This window comes from Alligator sinensis, unplaced genomic scaffold (genome assembly GCF_000455745.1).
Source record: "Alligator sinensis unplaced genomic scaffold, ASM45574v1 scaffold293_1, whole genome shotgun sequence".
Classification (NCBI taxonomy): Eukaryota; Metazoa; Chordata; order Crocodylia; family Alligatoridae; genus Alligator; species Alligator sinensis.
In genome coordinates this window covers 301,960-322,228 of record NW_005842158.1, presented here as the reverse complement: position 1 = coordinate 322,228, position 20,269 = coordinate 301,960, and the positions used below count along the sequence as shown (strand labels likewise).

Sequence of the window (20,269 nt, the reverse complement as noted above, 5' to 3'; positions counted from 1 at the left end):
TCTCAGGAGAAGGAACTTCCCTTCCACAGACACTCGCCTTAAAGGGGACTTGATCCTGCATCACCAACCTCCCAGCCAAGTGCTTTAAGAAGTGGACTCTGGGCCAGGCGTTGCTAGAAGCACTGCCCATACCTCCTAGAGAAGCTGGCCCACTGGGCAGCTGAAATCATAAGCTATGTAGAGGCAGAAAGAAAAGAAGCAAGATGGAGCCCGGGTTCCTCTGCCTTCTCACACAAGCCCCATCTCATGGCTCTCTTTCTTGCCCCACATATTGTAGAAACCCTTTTTACGAAGTTCCAGACCAGGACTGCAAAGTGTGAGATGTTAATTTAACTCCTGGTTGTGCTGTAGACATCCTGCATGGCCTTGGATAAGTCTATTAAGCTCTTCATTCCTCATGCCAATATGGGGATGTTGGTGCTTCCTATATCCATTTAGTGAGTGAAGTCTTCAGAGCAGGGGGTGTGTCTGTTCAGTGCTTGAAACAATGGGGTACGAATCTCAGATAGGCTTTGAGAGACTACATATCACCATAGTGTTAACAAGGGGTGGTTGTTGAACTGATGCTATACAAAACTTGAATTCTTCCAATCACTTCTGGCCTCTTTGGCACATTCAGACAAGTGTGGTCGTGCAGTATATGATGCTGCAAACACGTTTGCAGTGCCACATACTGCCTAGTGAGGTGTTCTCTGCACTGCAAAGGCATGCTGCCCAAGTGTGCACTGCTTGGGTTTTTTTTCTCTGTGTTTTTTGGGGTTTTTTTGACCCCTGGACATCCAGGGTAGCGTGCACTGCTAAAAAGCGGAGCCGGGCTGCTTGCAGCCATGCTGCAGCTGCCGCCTGGCAGGATCACTATCGCTGCATCTCCGGGAGGCCCTCAGGACCCCAGGTAAGGCTGCTGGGATCAGTACAGTGCTGGCCCCAGCCTCCCCTATGCCAGCTGGGGCAACTTGCCACGTGCCAAAGCCTGCGTGGCACGGGCATTCCCCGGGGACAAGAAGTGGTGGTGCAAGGTACACCACCACTACTTGTCCCTGGGGAACCAAATGTCCATGCTCATATGGACGTGCCTTCTCTGGTCTCCATATGATACCTATTTTCCTATCAACCAAAGTAATTCACTCCTGAAGTTTAACCTATAGATACAAGGTTTCATCAATGTTGGGGCATGGCTGGGTTCTTTGGACAAAGCAGAAGCAGCGACTTCCGGTTGGCACTGCAATCTCAAATGTGCCACCCTCTCCCCCAGTCAGTGCCTAGGTAGTTTCCCATATTACCCACCCCCTCAGTTACACCACCACATGATTTTTCTGTTTGTAACTCAGCATTTCCTTTTGCTCTCTCACTTTTTCCACTGTAGGGTCATGTGCAATGCCATTCCCTTGACTTAATACACAGCACTTCTGGAAACCAAGATCAACAACTATGCAGTTAGCTGTGGTTTTAACCCTGCTTAATAAAGCACTTAGAAGTCTAGACATGCAAGACATTATATATTCTGTAAACAATATATGGAATAAATACAAGAATTTTGAATTAAAGTATTAATTAAAACCCTTAGCTGTTACTGATATGTCTGATTTTTTTTTCAAATAGAAGGCTCCATTGTATATTTTTGCATACAATTAACATCCCATATTATTTGCATGCCATTTGCGTATATTCTGACATCTGTAATTAGATACTTTTTGCATTTGCACTGTTTGGATGGGATATAGTCACTCACCAGAAGCAGAGCTTCTTTTGAAGGAGGAGCGAGTAGGGAGGGAGAAGCATATTTATACAATATAGATTGTGCCTTCCACTATTGCAAGCCATCTCTAATAAACTGTGTGTCGGCTATGGAGAAAGGAAAGATTTCCAAACTGTTGGACGAAATTAGATCTTTTCATCCAGCCTTCAAGTTATTTGACTCCATAGTGTTCATTTATAGAGTAAGGAAGAATAATCCTTGCCACTGTGGGAATTTTTTGGGAGAAACTCCATGGCCTATATTGTGCAGGAGGTCATAAAGGATGGTCCCTTCTCACTTTGGAGACTATTGACTCAAACCAGGCCTGATGTGGATCATTATAGCTCCGCTGACATCAGTTGTGAACCTGGCTCACTAATGGAGATGTTCTGAGTTATACGAATTGGATATCCATCCCTATGAACTTTTGACATTGCAGGAGCTGGTGTTGGTGAGTCTGTGAATGACTATCCTCTGAGTAAGTACTTGACTGATATGCATGGCATTAAGGGAACATGACACTGCTACGGGAGCCTTAAAGATCTTGAGACACTTTTGGATCAGCTCCAGCTCCTGGAATGAGACTTTGAAGGTAAACGAGCTTCCTCTCCTGCCTCTATTTCCATTTCTTCCAATTAACTCTATTTGCCTTTTTGGCTAGTGATTTTTCATTCTTGCCTAGTTAAAATAATATACCATATGGGTTTTGCAAGGCTAAGCAGATGGGGAAAGGATTTTGTGCCTAAAAGACTAGCTTGTATCAGCTGAGACTGGATGGGGCTGAAGGCTGTATGTTCCAATGGCTATGGATGATCTAAGTTTATTTATTGATGGAAATATGTTGGCATTGGAGGTGGCATGTAGTCTCACAGTCAATGGACATGGAGAACAAGCCGTCCTCCCACCAGCCCACATTGTTCTTCAATCTAGGTCAGGAAAAAGTCACGAAGGTAGGGCTGGTGTGGGAAAATGTAATGCATTGGTCCATGTGTGTGAGTTTTGAATAGACTGTGTCCAGTTCAGAGAGGATACAGTGAGCTGATCCAAAGCTTCACACAGCTCAGGCTATAGCTTTTAGCTCTTGAGGCCATGAGCTTAATACCCCATGTGCCAGCCAAGATAGCTGCTGTGACATCAGTCAGTGCTTGTTTGGGATTTGAGCTACAGTGGACTTCAGATGCCTGGGCCTACAGGAATTAACTTGATGCTCAGTGCTTGAGCATAGCTCTTTGGTTCATCCTATAGAAACCGAGTCTTTTCATCCCTAGAGGTTTCCCGTTTCAGTCAACAGTACTGGTCAAGATCATAAGCACCATATAAGGACCAGCTGGACCTTTCCCATGGATTAATATAAATAATAGCTGGTTCTGTTGGAGTACTTTCCACACAAGGGCTTTAGAGACATGATACAAAGTCTTGCTATTCCCCTCTGAGCTACAAAGGCTTAATTGGGAAAAAATAAGTTTTACAGCTCAGCAATGAGAGGCACACAGAGAAGTCTAGGGAGACCTTGTGTGAAGTCAATGAGGACTAGAACCCAGAAGACCCAGCTTCTAGGTCACTATTATTAATGATTGCACTAGATATTTTACAGACGTTCAGAAGGGACTGGTTGCTGGCTCATGGGATACTCAAACCCCGATGCAGCAAATCATTTTGTTAAGTAACAGGTACTTCCATCCCGTTTCTAGTTTGAAAAGCCTTAAGCACATATTTAAGCAACAGGGAAGTGGGACAAGTTTTTTTCTTTCCTTGAACAGAAGCAAATTTGCCGAGTCAAAAAATGAAAAAATTAACAGGATTTTTTTTTTTTTTAATACAAGTTATTTAAATACGCTGCTCTGACCACTACTTTTTCTGCTAACCATCCTGATGTGTCTCCCAGGCTCCCTTGCTTTTCCTGATGACACTCGCAGTAGAAGAGAGTGAGGTGCCAAAGCATCGTAGACAACGTCTTGTTTGGACGTTTCTTCTTGCCTTACTCATCTCTTCAAGGTCCTGTGGCAGTCTCCTCCCTCTTCTTCTTTGCCTTCTGGTACAGTGCTTCTTCTTCTTCCTATTTCTTTCCATAGATGTAACCAAATTACTCCTGAGAGACATCTTTCCATTCAGAGAACTCCTTGAGTCCAAGCTGCTGAAGTTCGAAGGAATCCCATGGAGATGTCCTAGCATGTGACTCATAGCGATCCCCGCATTTCTTAGTCATCGATGACTTCTCTCCACTCTCCATCTGATGTTCAGCAATGTTCATCTTCCCCAATGACTTGGCTTTAAAGGCCTGTGGATGCTGCTCCTTGACCTCTCCCACTCTGCTTCCTTGCTTCCCATTTGCTTCCATATCTGTAAGAGAAAATCAATTTTGCTATTAGCCTTCACAACAAAACCTTATTTTTCTCTTTTCTTCTTATTTATGTCTCTGCTCCATTTTAGTGTCCTTCACTAATTAAAGTCCAACTGTCGCTGGGAAGTGCCTGTTAAAGGAACTATTTTAATTTGGCCCTGAATATCAACTTTGAGGAAACAAGTCATTAAAACATTACAGCAATGAAACGTATGCACACTTGACAAAATTAATAAAATATTGAGTTCTTTTGCTCAGCTCATATATTCAGATGCCCTTTACACCATTTATAAGCAGTCAATAAAAGAGGAATAAATGCAGACTGCTACAATCCAGCATGTGCATCACTCACTTACACCAGAGCTTATATATTACCCATGTCTCTAATGCGTGTCCACTAATTGTTTTAATTCTTTTTCAATGCATCAACTGAACCTTAATGTCATGCATGGCCTTGTTCTCAGGTACAGGAGACACCCAATAAAGACAGCATTAGAGAACTGGGAAAAAAAGATGGCTGCAGGGGATGGGGCAAGGGAAAAAACAGAGGTTGAGCTAACTTTTTCTATAACCTGGGCCTGGGGGGCAGAAGTTGGGTAGTGGTGGGCAAGGGGCAATTTTCCATGCAAGCCTTGCCTCACCTGAAGCTCCCAGCGGGTGCTGCTAGGCACCGGGTCACTGCACCATGGATGCAGCAATCTACCCAGCAGGGGATCAGAGCTGCTACTGCTGTGGTGGGCTCCAGCGGCTGCTGCACAGGTTGCCCGCATAGCTCCTTCAGCAACCCCTGTGGCACGGTCTGGTGCCCCTTCTATATCCACCCCTGTGGTGGGTGCCCCCATTCCCAGCCCTAGTTACACGACTGGTAACAACAAGCCATTTTGACTTAAAACAAAAGAAGTAAAGCGGGCGCCAATGATTTTCAAATGGGAGAAAGTATTTCTAGCAATCCCAAGTGCCATGAGGCACAAAGGGAAAGTATTTCTTGTTCTTACTACATGTCATTTTTGAGTTACCATGTCTCTTACCCTCCCATTCTACATTTAGATTCATGCAGGCGGATTTCTTCTCACTCTGATTTGGAGTGATTTATCCTTTTTTCTTTTTTTAAATATTCAGTTATTTGCTCCAGATCCATATCTAGTCTTATCCCACCCATGCCCAGTGGCTCTGGACCACACTTATGCTGTCCATCTATGAGTGTTTTTGATTGCAAAGCCTGAACTGCAGAGTGGGTGAATTGTTACAGCCACTGACGGTGAAGCTTTGAGCTTTTGGCTTCTACCACAAAGCACATGTTTTTAGGTCTGAAATGCCTGATCCAATCTCTGATGTGCCATCTGAAAGGGCAGCCCTTGAGCTTACCTGGTTGACAAAGCCACCTTTCAACCATCCTGAGCCTAGTTGTGGAGGGAGCTAAAGCATCAATAACAAGGGGAGATCCACTGGCACAATTTTTGGTGATGGGACAAGAGGCAGCAAGAGCACAGTTAGTTTCTGAGATCCCAAGTGAAGGTACAACCCTGCAGCCCTTAGTCGAGTACTGGGCATTGCCCTTATACCCAGTTCCTTTCAGACCAGTAATGTCCCTATAGTCATCAATTCTGCAGACCAGAGAGGAATCTTAGGATCGTCTAATCTGCTGTCTCAAATAGCCTGGAGTATAAAATGTCCCTGAATTAATTCCTAATTGAACTGAAGAATATATTTTAGAAACAAAATAATTTAAAAATCATTAGTGACAGAGACTCCACCAAAGCCTTTGGTAAGTTCTACCAGTGCCCAATCAACTGTGCCATTATTTGCCCCTAATTCCTAATCTAAATTTGTTTAGCTATTGTTATATGGTTGTCTGCTAGCTTGAAAAGCCTATTATCAACATTTTGTTCCCTGGGTAGGTATTTTTAGACTGTGATCAAGTCTCTTCTCTCGGATAAACTAAGTAGACTCGCACCCTGGCGTTGCTCACTACAAGCTCTGCCTTCTCATCCTTCTCCTGGCTCTAAGAATTTGCCTGTAGCTAAGAATAGGGGACAACAGCTACAGGCAAATATAGTTTGAAGTTAGGCAGAGCAGAACAGGATGGCACCTTATACACTATGTCGTTCAGAAAGCCATGAGCTGGATTTTGAACCGTCTCCAGTCTAGCCATATTCTGCATGAAGTGGGAACACCGGCACTGGACACAGATGGAGTCAGGCCCAACCCAAAAACAGAGGCCTGGTCCTTCTCGAGTTTTCTGCCTTTTTGAAATCCAAGGATTTCATTAGCCCATTTGGCCGGTTTCCCACCAGGAACTCAAATTTAACTGATCACCCACCATGACTCTCAAATCCTTTTCAGAAGATCGATGATGGAAGTGGACAGCTCCCTCTCTTCAGATCTGCAAGTCAAGACTAGATGCCTCTCTGCTTGAATCGGTCAAAAATTATGGGGTTTAACACGGGGTCATTCAGTGATATTTAATGGTCTGTGGTGTACAGACAAGGACTAGATAATCTAATAGTCTCCTGTGGCTTTAAATTGTATGGCCAGATTCTCCTCCGCCTACTAGATGTCTAAGTGGATTTAGGTGCCTAAATGTGGTCCTATTTTGCCTTCCTCAAAATATCCCTGAAAGTCCCTGAAAAAATCAGAATAGAAGGCAGAATAGGAGGCAGGCCTATGTATCTTCCTCATTGTGGCAATACCCAGAGAGCCTAGCATCCTATGCTCAGCACTGCAGAAACATATAACAATGGCACACCCTGCGACGACAGAGTTTACAACCTTGATGAATGATAAAGACTCTGGACGCTTGATGGATTTAGAAAATCTGGGATTTCTTTATGGAAGGGAATAAAAACAACAACCTGAGAGGCAGAAATGAAACAAAAATGACTTTCTCCAAAACCAACCTTGTTTTGCCTATGGAGTAGTCAAGCATTAGACATTTCAAGTGACATGTATTAAATCCACTTAAGGTACTGCGGCTCTTGGCTAGATTTGATCATGTTGGGGAATCATTTTTTTTTTTTTTTCCTCTGGTTCCTAAAAGACTCAAAGAGGCTGGATCTCTTTGAGGCTGGATCTCCTCGTTCTGACAATAATCTTGTCATGAATTATTTACACAACGGCTCCGATCGCTGCCATACCTGTCTGCCTCCCTAGCCGAAATTAAAAGTTCACTGTGCAAAGGTGCCAGGGGAAAATGCCAGCCTCCCACTGCGAGTTTATAGACAGAACTAAGTCAGCACGCATTATGTGTCAGAGCCGACATCAGACAGAATCAGCGCCTTTGATCTCAGACCTCCACAGGAAGCTTAGATCTCAGACAAATTAGATAAAAAATGAATTTACAGCAGATATGTATCCTAAGGCACACAGCTGAACGTGGTATTCTGGAGAAGAGTGGCGAATATCAGAACATATATGCTGCAGCATTTCCTTTCTCTCTGTTTCCCTCTGTTTTGGGGAGAGATGCTAATTAAAATGAGCTGAAACTCATAATCGCCTCTTCCTGCCTCTTATGTAATCCACAAATTTAGGGGAGGAGGTGGGGGGGGAAATTTCCCAGCCCTAGAGTAACTGTGTAGTTCAGCTGGGTTACTGGGACGGACTAGGCTTGGAGCGGTGACAGTAGCTGGGGAGAGCAAAAACCTGGAGGAGACAATCCAGGCTCACGTAGAGGAAGCCCATGCTTTCTGCTGCTTGGCGGACCCCGCTGCTAAACTGCATGCCCTTGGGGGGATCTGCTTTTGCAATGACCTCAGAGGAAGCAGTGTTTGATCAGCACATAATTATGAGAAAAGACAGGGGGAGAAAAGGACCCGGAGAAGCAAAACAAAAGGGGAAAAAAGGACACGAGAGTGTAGAAATGACAAGCAAAAAGAACAGCAGTCCGCAGAGGTAGTGGGGAGTCTGCAGATGTGCCCTGGCTGGATCAGATGGATGCACTCTGCAGCCTGACAGTCTGGCCATATACCTAGACACCTGAGGATTTTGCCCTTGGAAATGCTTAGAAATCGTGTCCCCTGTTCTTAGCTACAGGCAAATACAGTTTGAAGTTAGGCAGAGCAGAACAGGACGGCACCTTATACACTATGTCGTTCAGAAAGCCATGAGCTTTTATAGGCTACAGCCTATAGCTGACAAAGTAGGCTGTAGCCCTCGGAAGCTCATGTCTTTCTGAATGAGTTAGTATACAAGGTGCCACCCTGCCCTGCCTTCTACCTGTCGGGATGTTGTAACATTGCACAATTGTTTAAGGCAGAGAATGGAGGAGACCAGCATCTCTAGATGGAGATGCAAAGTAATATAGGGAGTCAAACTGTACGTAAAGGCCAGTAAATCCCTCTTCCCTTCACTACAAAGTCTTTGTTTGTCCATCTCTAAACTCCTGGCATTTCTGGTGACGCGAACCAAAATATATGTCGTATCTTCTGGGCACATAGGCTTTCCAAAACAAGTTTTAGACGTGAGGGCCTGATTTGCCCTTAGAGTAAGACCCATTTACACTGGCCTTGCAGTGTTTTATGCCCACTTTAAAGCCCTTCAGATTGCCACAGCAAGGTGAAAAGGCTTTGGTGTCAATGAAAACAAGCCCCGTGAATTCTTCATCAGTCAAAAGGAAGAAGTAACCATTACCCCTGTCTGTCTTACTGTACTGATTTGGAAGACTGGCCTTTGTGTCATTCCAGGCAGCAATAGGAGGATGGCAAAAGCCATATTCTGCGGGATACAGGAGACAACAAGAGCATCTCTGTGCCGAACTTTCCCCTCCACCTCCTACTCTGCCTCTCTGCTCTCCTTGTGCATAAAGCCTAGTCTGGGCTCACTAAACCATTACTCACTCATGCACTAAAGCTTTAAAAACTCATTTCTAGGTTGACCCCCCAAAATGGGTTAAAAATGAATCTAATTAAAAAAACCCAAAACCTACCATTAAAAACAACCCACTTGTTAACCTCTTATGTTACCCCTCTCTTCCAGATTGCTCTTGGCTTTTCTTAGTTTGCCTCTTCAGCAATGACACAGGCGTTTGATCCACATGGCAGAACTTTTGGTGCTGGTGGCCCACTGAACTCAGCACGCCTTGACGTACTCAGTGATCTGCAACACGAGCCACGACCCTCCAAACTGATCTGTAGAAGTTGGCACATGCTGGATTGCAGAGCAGCGTGCTGGTGCAGCACTTTAACCTGCAACCTCTTTGGAACAGGAATTGTCTTCACATTTATAACTTGTACAGCACCAAGCACATTGTTAGCAATACTGAGATAGAGACCTAGGAACCTGACAGGACACGTTGGGTCATCAAATCCGGTCCCTGGCAATCTGGTGGCAAGTCCAAAAGGATCTACGGGAACTCCCACACACCATAAGCTACAAGCCACTCCCTTTGTCCCCCAAAATAAAACCCTATAGGAATCAGAGGTCTTCTGTACACAAAAAAGGCTCCAAAAATAGCAAGGTGCGACTGGAAAAGGGGAAAAGCAGTGATGGTACCACTGACAATCAGTGAACAGTGGTCATGTGCAGACCTCAAGGGGGCTTTTTAAGTGCTGGCAGTGAGAAGAATCGTATTTGGCTTTGTGAACAGAAGACATTTGATCTGGATTATCTGAGAGAGAGCGAACACACTACAGTGACAAGGGTCATTTCCCCAAGCACAGTGCCTGAAAGGCACTTTAGAAACTTGTTCTCATTCACTCTCCATCTGCAGGCTCACCTGCTTCCACCCCAGCAACATCACGGTCATTCTCTTCCTGTTTGCACTGCAGCTGGACGCGAGTTGAATTATTCGGCCGGTGGATCGGGGAAGGTTTGATGTTGCTCTCTGCTTGCAGTGCATTAGCCCGTCCAGTCTTTGTTTCTGTACCAAAAGAAACAATTACCTCATTCTCAACCCATTCAAGGCTCAGAGCCAGGTATTACTTGAAGGGACAACTTTGTGCTAGAGAGCCAGTATCCAATCTAGAGCATACTCCCTCTTCCCAAAAGACGATTACTCTTCATTCCTCCAGGGATCTCATTTCTTCATTCCAGCAAAACTCTGCCCATGTAAAGTGGACATTGTTAGAAACTCACAGCCAAGCGTCTACGACTGTGCAGCACAAGTCACCTTTATGAGGTCCAAAGGCTGGTTTGCCTCTCCAGCTGACTTGGCCCCTAGCCTAAGGGTGTGGAATGATGTAACAGTTATACCAGTATTAATTATACCATTAGCAGCCATTCCCATGTAACTGTTAAATGTTTCCTTTTCCAGAACAGCAAGAGTGGGGCCAAACTGCTGTAACTTTAAACCTGTTGGCAAGGGACAGAAATGACGCATAAACCGGTTTAAGTGATCTGAAACGGGTTTAAACCTGTAACACAGCAGAAGCTCAGTGCACATAAAGCAGTGCCAAAATGGTTAAAACTGATTTAAGATAAACCTGGTTGATGCAGGATCAGATTTAACTGATTTGGGTCCAACCGGTTTATGGAATTTCTGTCCCAGACCATTTGGTTCAGCTTTAAAGTTATGGCAGTTTAGCTCACTTATACCAGTGTAGAAGGGGATACACATAAGAGTTACGTTGGAACAGCTGATGCACATTCCCCACACCAACTTTCCCTTTGTTCTTTTAATACAGTCTAAAAGTTTATGCATCCACAGGTCATTCCAGTATACCTTGAAGGCTGCTCTAGATTATGTCAGTCGATACATGTCTCCAAAAAGCTGAGATGACAGGTGGAGATTGCTGGATTGTGGAAAAGCCCTAGCTACACATGTCTCTCCTCTCCCAGCAGTAGCTTTATGCTGGCATAAGATAATTCTGCTCTGGGCCTATCTTCCAGTGTCATTGCCACTTTTAGGGAAATGTAATAGGAAGCAGTGTTAGGGTGAGTTAGACTTTTGCTTGCTATACTCCAGGGACTGAGTTGCTCCACTATTGCCTATTCAAAGTATAGGAAAATACAGTGGCTGAGGCACTGAAAGTGGCCTGAATTTTTAAAGCACCCAAGAGCTCCCACTGACTTTGAAAATACTATACCAATACGAGGGAGGACAATAGTGCCCAGTCCAGTTTTAAATATGTCCTGTTTTTAAACAGATACAAAGAAACACCTTTTAATGCAATGCAGGACTAAGTGATAGCATGTCCTGCTTGGATGATCTCATGTGTAAGACGCTGGACCAAGAGAACAAAGCACAAGACAAGGATTCAAGAGACATGCCTTCACCTCCTGGGCACCCTTTGCTAAGCCTCTCAGCTACTGTATTTTCCCAAGTGCTCTGCAGTCCTGATTAAAAACAATGTTGATAGCTTTGGTGCTGTTGAAAACCTAGATAATGATTTATCTGTGCCTCTGCTCCCCATCTGTAAAATGGGGCTAGTGGTTTCGTTCTGCTATGCCCATGATTGTAAGCTCTTCAGGACAGAAACTGTCTTGGTTATGGGTGTATCCAGGTTTTTGTAAAGAGGGGTGCAGAAGCAGTGGCCAATGCTGCAGGGATGGTTGCAACCTCACTCCCAGTTTCCACCTTCTCCCCCCACGGGATGGGTAGACTATGCCACAGGTGCAGAAACCAGGGATTTTTTAAGTCCTTGAACTAGGTATGAATTCTCCCATCCGTTCTCCTCTGTGAAACTCTGGAGCACCTCCCACCCCTGGGTCAGCTGGGGACACCAGCAGCAGGGCAGGGTTGGGAGAGGATGAGAGGAGAGGGGATGTGTCACTGAGGAAGGAGAAGAAGGAAGGGGATGCCAAGGGTGGTGAGGGGAGAGCCTTCTCTAATTTAGGGATTTTAAAATGTCCCTGGCTGCTGCTCTCATGGTGTGGTCTGAAAGAGGAGTGAGACCACATCACTGCACCCCCTCTGGAACCACCCATGGGCATGCGCAGGGTCTAAAACAATAGGACCCTAAGGTCAGCTTTGGGCAGCTGAAGTCAGGGGCTTTGTGTAAGTGCTGGAGTCTGACTTCACAGAGGAAGCTGCAAGATCAAGCCTACAGGCTACACCGAGATGGAGAAAATAAATGGAAGAGGATTAGAACAGCAGCAAAAGTCACTTGTGGATGCAGAAACTGCATTGGGATCTGCTGCCATTCCCAATGAAGCCCAAAGAGCTCCACTTTATCAGTCATGGTTTGTGTAGGATTCATTATATGGTGTTAACAGCTCCAGCCCAGCTCTCCCTATCATTGTTCCAATACATGGAACAGCACTGCAAAAAAGGGGGCTTCTTCACATGACGGATCTCAACTTACTGTTACTTTTGCTTTTCTTGACCCAGCAGAATACGAAAAGACCCAGAACTAACACAGAAGCCACTGAGCTCAGCACAACAGCAAGGATAGGGTTGGATTTCTCTCCCATGGCAAAGGGGAAGATGGTAAATGGCTGGGACTCAACTGTGAACTTGGCACCTGAGAAAAGAAAACATGTCAGGGATTATTACAAAATCAAGGGCACTTGATTTTGTGCTTCAGAGCCAAAACACTTAACTCAGAAATGGCTGACAATAATGCATTTATACATTCCCAAAAGGCTTAAATCATAGAGTAGCTGGGTTGTAAGGAACTCAGGTGGTCACTGAAACCAACCCCTGACTCGATAGCTCATTCATTTCCATGAAAGACTCTCCGTTGGCTTCAGTAGATCCTGGATCAAGCCCAAACAGAATGTGCTTCCCTTCCTCTCTTGAATGGAGAAGAGGTTCAATTGGGTATATGACACTGCCCATAGTACTTCCTTGTGTGCCATTGGTAATAGAAACTGATGTGGATTAGTTATGCTAGGCCAGGGAAGCATGTGGTTCAGGCTTGACTTCAGGTTCTTTGACATGATCCAAAGATACTCTCTACCTGCTGACTGGTGATTGCTTCACCTGCCACTTGGGCTTAGACTATGCAATCACCCTGCTCAGGAATCCAGAATAGTTGCTGAAAATGCCTTATCCCATTGAATATTGGATGGGCAGGATATAAGCACCAAAACAGTTGGGCCAATACTCTCTTTTTATCACTTATTTCAGAGAGGTCAAACTTACCCTATGCCCTTGGCAGGATCCAGACTATGGGGCTCTTCACATATCAGATCTGGCCTGAGGCGTAGGGCTGGCAGTGGCAGCAGCTCAAGTTGAGAGCCCAGGGGTGGTAGCAGGCAGTAGGGCAAGGGGACTTGGATCAAGTGGCCACTTGCCATGATGGAGATAAGCAGCTGCAGGGCTAGGATTGTTGTGTTAACACAGTCCTCGCCCACCCTCCTGCCATTAAGGGCTATGTCCACTAGGACCTTGGGGCCCCAGACGCTCCAGCCAGTCCACCCTAGTTGCACTCACAGCTTCTCTAGCCTACTGGTCACCCACCAGGTCAGACAGAACAGCACCAAGGGGGCCAGATGTTGGACACCCCTGACTCATGTCTTCAATCCCAAATCCACAGTCCTATTGACTTTAGTAGAAGTTACTCTCTTTGCTGTTTGTGTGAATCCTTTAATAAAAATGTGTGAGAGTTTTATTTACAAATGTATTGAATAGGTATGATAATTGGCATAAAATGTGTACAATAATTGATAGATGGAAACTTGTGGACAGGTGTAGATACCAAAACCATATCTTTATTTCAAGCTGACTACATTTTAAGTTGACCCTTTCAACAAACATAAGTTTCTGTTTGGTATCTCAATTCTGAGAGCAACATGCCTAAAGCCTGCAACTATATCAGTGTATCAGCTTGTAGTAAGAGTGGACCAGGGGTCTCTCAGATAGCTAAAACTCAAACTGGAGGTGGATGTGAAGAGTGAATCCAATTCTTATTAATGCCAGTTGCAAAATTCCTATTAACTGAAATCAGAGTTGGGGAGAATAAAGCTCATAAAGATATACAGCCATGCACAGAAACAAATAGCAGACCAGTGCAAATGCCCTATAAATAATCTGCTCTCTCCAGGTAACACCACTGCATTCAGTACTAGATGCATTCTAGATGCTTCAAGAATAAGCCCAGATAGGAAACCAGTACAGAGGTCATAGACACAAATAGTCATGGTAGGCTGCATAATCAAAACTGATGAAATTATTTTATCCCAAGTGCCCGTGAAACGTCCTGCTTCATGTTTTCTTTAGGGGACAAGGAAGCACCTCCCATGAATGCCAAGGTGCTGTACACTCTCCAATCCAGATATAAAATACAGAATGATCTATGTTACTTAGTGGGCGCATCTACACAAGAGGCTTAACTGCACAGTAGCCTAGTTTACTGCATAGTAATTGTGCATCTACACGTGCATACACTTACTGTACAGTAAAAACCCCTAATCATCAGTAAATTTGATATTTGAAAATGCAGGTATCAAATTTACTCACATTTAGTTACTGCACAGTAACACACGTGTAAACACAATCCGGGAGCAAATTTGCTCTTGGGTGAGCCCTGGACCCTAGGGGGACAGCCTGAGGCTAGCCCCAGGGCTCCCCAGATTGGGAGTAGATTGGCAGGAAATTGGCTCCTGCTTCCCTGCACGTGTAGACTCCTGCCTGGCACCGTTTAATTGTAATTTACTCGCAAGTAAACTAGTGCCGCAGAAAATGCATATGAAGATGCGCCCAGTATGCACTTTTATGGTGCATGTTAAAAAATGTACAGAGCCATGGTTTCAATTAGTCAAAGATAATTGCCCTTATGATGAAACAGCTGTTTAGGCCACTGTCTGTAAAGATCTCTGAGCAACATCTCTATTAGCTAAAAATGTAAGTCAAGGGATCTGGGATCAACCTTTGTACAATGAAAGCAACCTCTCCTAACTTCAGTGTCATGGCATTTCCAGCAATTTCAATGTATCTAATTTCAGGATAAGAACTTGTTCCTGCTTAATGCTTAGCTTCCTGCAGTGTGAGTGAATCCACTGAGAGCTGAGGACACTCAGCAGTTTGTAGGACTGCACACAAGATGGAGCATGCACAAAAACAATCCGGGCTGATCACTGAATCGGGCACCTAACTCCTATCTAACCTCTATTGTAATCCAGTCGGGTTGTGAGAAAGCACCTAAATCCTGGGGCAAAGCTGATCCACTACAGCTTCATCAATAGCACTGAATTAGCACAAGTATTTAGAGGACTTTCCTGGGAAATGGGGGAGATAGATGCTGGACTCTTCTCACTCCAAAGGAATTCAAGCCCATAACAACTACTTCCTAAGAGAGTGCACAAGCCTGGATGGGAGCGCTCTCCACCTGTCCTCTTGAAGCTGAGCCACCAGGCAGCCAAACACATCAGGGCCAGAAGAACAAGCAAGAAGGAGCACCTCTCTACAGTTTACCTGTTATAGAACTGCCTTGGAAGAGGGAAAACTGGCTTCATCCCCAGGACTTTGTACTTAGGGCAAAGGAATTGTTCTGCTAAGCTGAGATGCTTTAGTAATATCGTTCAGAGAGTTCTTGTAGATTTGCAAGGAACAAGATAATAAAGCAACAAGGTACCTATAGCAGACCCTACCTGGAGGTGATAAAACAGTGAAAACGAGATACCAGTCAGTGCCCAAACTGGAGACTGCCAAGTCTGTAAAGCAGGCCCATCCATGCTGGACCTCTACCGTGGTGTGGCCTAAAAAACAATACACAAACATACTGCAGTTAACACCTTCCTGGTGAACGGCTCCCACACCATATTTTGGGACCTTTTAAAGAAACCATTCTAGTCCAGATCTTCAGCTTTTGTAAATCACCACAGTTCCTCCAAATGTAACATAGAGCTGCCTCTATTCACACCAACATAGGGGTGACTGTATGCTCTGACAAGGGTACAAGACCTAGAGCCAGATTAGAATCACCCCAAACAGGTTCAATACATGGTTATGACTTACCTCACTACTGAGATAGTAGATAGGTCCATCTGTGATGCTTTGTTTAATGTTGACTATGGTCCATTGCTTAGGCTTTGGTAGACCTCAGTTCAGTTTCCTGGTTTACTATGGACTTCCTGCCTGAGCTTGGAAAAAGTATCTTCAAGGTATTCTTTGGTTAACTTCTGTTTAAATCAATGGCTGCCTATATATGTGCTCATTGGCCGTTCTAATTAGAACAGAGCAGACTCAATTAATCAAGTCTGCTTCACATTCTAATTAGAAGACTCCAGCATTGCAGCAGAGTCATGTGTATTAAGCCCCTGCACATTTTTAAATGACCACAGGGCACTTTATCTAAACCTTGTCAAATGAGGTTTAGATAAAGCATCCCGCACCCATTTTTAAGTACATGGGGGCTTAATACACATAGATAGTGATGCATTTTAATTAGATCAGCTGTCTGGAAACTGAGCTAATTAAAATGCCCCCCACCCCCGAGCATGTGTATAGGCAGAGTCTTAGGTGCCCTATTACCTTCGATGATCTGGGTCTCTGTGCCTCAATTCTGCAAAATGAGGTCGCTAGCACTTCCTCCTTTGCAGGGTTGGTATAATTCATGTGTTAAAGCTTATGAGTGTATTTAAGTTTGTGAGATCTTTAGATATAGTGGTAACAGATGCCGTATAATTACCTTAGACTGACCCAGAGTCCCATTTTCTCAGACAAGGCTGTTTCTTGCCTGCAGTGAGTCACTTCTGCCCATCTGCAGTGTTAACTTACTTGATTCTGGAAATAAGGAGGCCATGGGGACTGGAGGACTTAAGGAACTGGTTGTAGGATCTTGATTATTATTCAAGCCAAGCAATGGCCTCAATGAACCAGCAGCAGCAGTGAAAGAAAGAGAGTATATTGGTTGAGTCTGTTTTGTTGCAGTTCCTTTGGCAATACTCAGCATGCGGAGCAGCTCAACAGGGTGATTACAATCCTGCCCATGACTTCCCTTAGTGACTTGAAGTCTGCTTTTCTGAAGTCTAGGGTCCTTACTCTGCTGCTCTCCATCCTTCCTTTACTCAGGATCCTGAATTCAATCTTCTCACGGTTGCTGCTGCCCAAGTTGCCATCCACTTCTGCATCCCCCACCAGTTCTTCCCTGTTTGTGAGCAGCAAGTCAAGAAGAGCACGGCCACAAGTTGGTCTCTCCAACACTTGCACCAAGAAGTTGTTCCCAACACTCTCCAAAAACCTCCTGGATCACCTGTGCATTGCTGTATTGCCTTCCCAGCAGATGTCAGGGTGACTGAAGTCCCCCATGAGAACCAGGGCCTGTGATCAGGAACCTTCAGCTAGCTGCTTGAAGAAAGCCTCAACCACCACTTCCTCCTGGTCTGGAGGTCTATAGCAGACCCCCACCACCACATCACCCTTACTGTTCTCCCCTCTGACCGTAACCCAGGGTCTTTCAACAGGCCTGTCTCCAGCTTCATACTAGAGCTCTGAGAAATCATATGGCGCTTTTACATAAACCACCAGTCCTCCTCCTCTTCTCTCCTGTCTGTCCTTCCTGGACAGTTTGCACACACCCATGACAGTGCTCCAGCCATGTGAGCTCCCACCACACCTCTGTTATTCCAATCACGTCATAGTCCATGACTGAGCGAGGACTTCCAAGTCTTCCTGCTTGTTTCCCAGGCTCCATGCATTTGAGCACAGACACCTGAGGTAACTAGCTGATTGCCCTGATTTCTCAGGAAGAATGAGAAGGCTTCCTCTGTTGCCTCCTCCTGCTTGCACTTCCTCCAAGTCACCTGCTTCCTCACTTACCTCAGGGCTTTGGTCTCCACCCCCAAGTGAACTTAGTTGAAAGTCCTCCTTACTAGGTGAGTGAACCTGTCTGAAAACATGCTCTTCCCTCTCTTTGTCAAGTAGATCCCATCTTGTCCTAGTAGGTGTTTGTTTGTTTTTTTTAAACAATATCCTGTAGTCAAAGAAGCTAAATCCTTGCTGGTGACACCATGCATTGATTTGAAGGATGCATCTCCTCTTGTCTAGGCTCTTCCTCTTGACTGGAAGGATCAAGAACACCACTTGTGCCCCCATCCCCTTCACTTTTGCACCCAGAGCCCTGTAGTCACTTTTGATCTGCTCAGGGTCACCCCAGCAGTAGCATTGGTGCCCACATGGATAAGCAGCATGGGGTAGCAGTCAGAGGGCTGGGCGAGTCTCGGTCATCCTTCCGTGACATCTTGGATCTGGGCTCCAGTCCAGCAGCAGACCTCCTGGGACAACAGGTCAGGCTTCAGATGGATGCCACCAGCCCCTGCAGAAGGAAGTCTCCAATCACCACCACCTATCACTTCTTGGTGGCAGTGATCTCCATCCTCCCAACTTTGGGGATGCCTGGCCTGGCCTCTTTCATCAAGGAACATGCTCCTCCTCCCCAGCTGCTAGGAATCCATATCTGTTTTCTATGCAAACCATTGCAGGTGGAGATGAAGACTTCTGCTTGCTGCCAGATGTCACAAGGTTCCAGCTTCCACCTTCCCGGGAGTCCATGTCCCCTTCCTTCTCTAGCACTGACTCTGGCAGTCCTTCCTCATAGTCCTAGAGGTCTCCTCCAGCGTCAAATTGATGAAGTCCTCATGGTAGAGGATGCTTCACCACCTCCTCCTGGAGCTCTCTTGTCTGCTCCCTAAGGGATGCACCAAGAGGAACTGTTCACATCACAGACACTCCCACACATGGCTGTCACTGGAAGGAACCTGCAAGCCACCATCTCCATGGTACCAAACCAGGACCTGGGTGGAAGCCCTGACCATGAGTTGTCCTTTCTGGAAAGACACCTCATAAGTGCAAGCAGAGGAAGAGCTGGCAGTGGCAGTGGCTCTGACACTGTGACATCCTGAAGTCACCTCTCTGGGTCTCTTAAATCTGCCCCCTCTCTCTTCCTGTCCCTCTTGTGAAGCAGACCTTCTCTAGTAAATTCCCTTACAAACTACTCTCTCCTCTGTGAGGGTCGGGAGTGATCCGGGGCCCTTTTTTCGCGTCGCGGGCTGTGGCCAGCATCCCAGACATGCTGGGTCGGAGAAAGCAGGCGACACGCTAGAATTAGGCATGGACGTGTAATGGTTGATTCAAGATTGTTTACTTACACCGTAGATGGTCACGGTGTAGGCTGGACAGTTTCCCAGGTACAGCTCTGCTTAAATCCTCGTTTGAGGACTCGGACAAAAACTCTCACTCACACAGAGTTGTCGAGGCTCCGTGGATCCTTTTTTGGGAAGAGGGATACATCGAGGATTGCGCTCGGTGACGGGGAGAGGCTAGAGGCTGATCAGACCTCTGTTGCCTTCTTGAAATACACTGGGTCCAATAGGCTCCGCAGCGCTTAGAGATCTTCACAAGATGTGAAGTCTCCTCCTCCTGATGTTCATGGAGTCCTCCAACTTGGGTGGAAACCACTCAAGCTTTTTATACCACTAGCAAGCCAATCACTAGCCGCCACATGGGAATAATTTAGAAACAGCCAATAGTGGGGCACAAATTTAAATACGAATGGCGGGAACTCCTTGCAACGTGCATTTCTATGCTGCAAAGAAGAAATGCACCCTGCAAAGAAAGCTTCAAATTGGTGGGAAAATAATTCAGTGGTGCCAAAGCACACACAAAACAAACATCACACCCTTGGGTTGTGACATCCTCTTGTAAGGAGTGACCTAAAAACCACTATTTAGATACAAAACAAAAGAAAATGTTATGTGACAAATGCCCATCTGTGATGATAAGGAGGAGACAGTCCTAGATAAAGGGGGCTTAAAAACAAAAGCAAGAAGCAAAGTACTGGGTTAAAGGGCTCATTAAAATACTAAAAATCACGCCCCTAGGTGGAGAAAAAGTATGTTAATAAAACATACATGTATGTAAATGAGATACATGGCTAAAACACAGGTATAGAGATATGCTCAGTAAAGAACTCCTTGCGTCACTCCTTTATAACCAATCAACAAACAAGGATGCTTATAAAGGCTCAAAAACTCCTGTATAAAAGATGCTTAGAAATAATAATCTGGTGTGCTTGTTACGTAAAATTATTCCGCTCGCACCTTTTATTGCTAGCAATAAACCTTTTTTGTATTTTCACCCCTGGTATCTTTATTGGCCTTTGCATACCGGGCACGATCCCAGACTTGAGCTGGGGCTCAACACTCTTTAGTCCAAAAAGCTTCCCTTTTCCCTGATGACCTCCTTCCTCTCACCAAGGTAAGTGAAGGAAGGTGAGAGGAACTTCCTAGCAAACTCTCCCTCACCTTGAACTCTAGTTAAAATAGCGGCTTAAGTATTGGCCTAACTTCTGAGTTATGGCTACTTATACTAAATATAT

The 20,269-nt window shown here is 45.2% G+C and overlaps 1 protein-coding gene across 1 annotated transcript in view; it reads right to left on the bottom strand.

The window, feature by feature from the left end:
• Positions 1-3,480: 3,480 nt before the first annotated feature.
• The window catches only part of LOC102376036 (fibrocystin-like), a gene marked incomplete at its 5' end in the record, with an annotated part of 317,838 nt that continues 301,049 nt past the window's right edge, over positions 3,481-20,269 (bottom strand). The window contains 4 exons of the mRNA XM_025206503.1: positions 3,481-4,075; positions 9,787-9,930; positions 12,314-12,472; positions 15,543-15,650. Coding sequence (XP_025062288.1) covers positions 3,819-4,075; positions 9,787-9,930; positions 12,314-12,472; positions 15,543-15,650 — 668 coding nt within the window. The remainder of the gene's footprint in view (positions 4,076-9,786; positions 9,931-12,313; positions 12,473-15,542; positions 15,651-20,269) is intronic.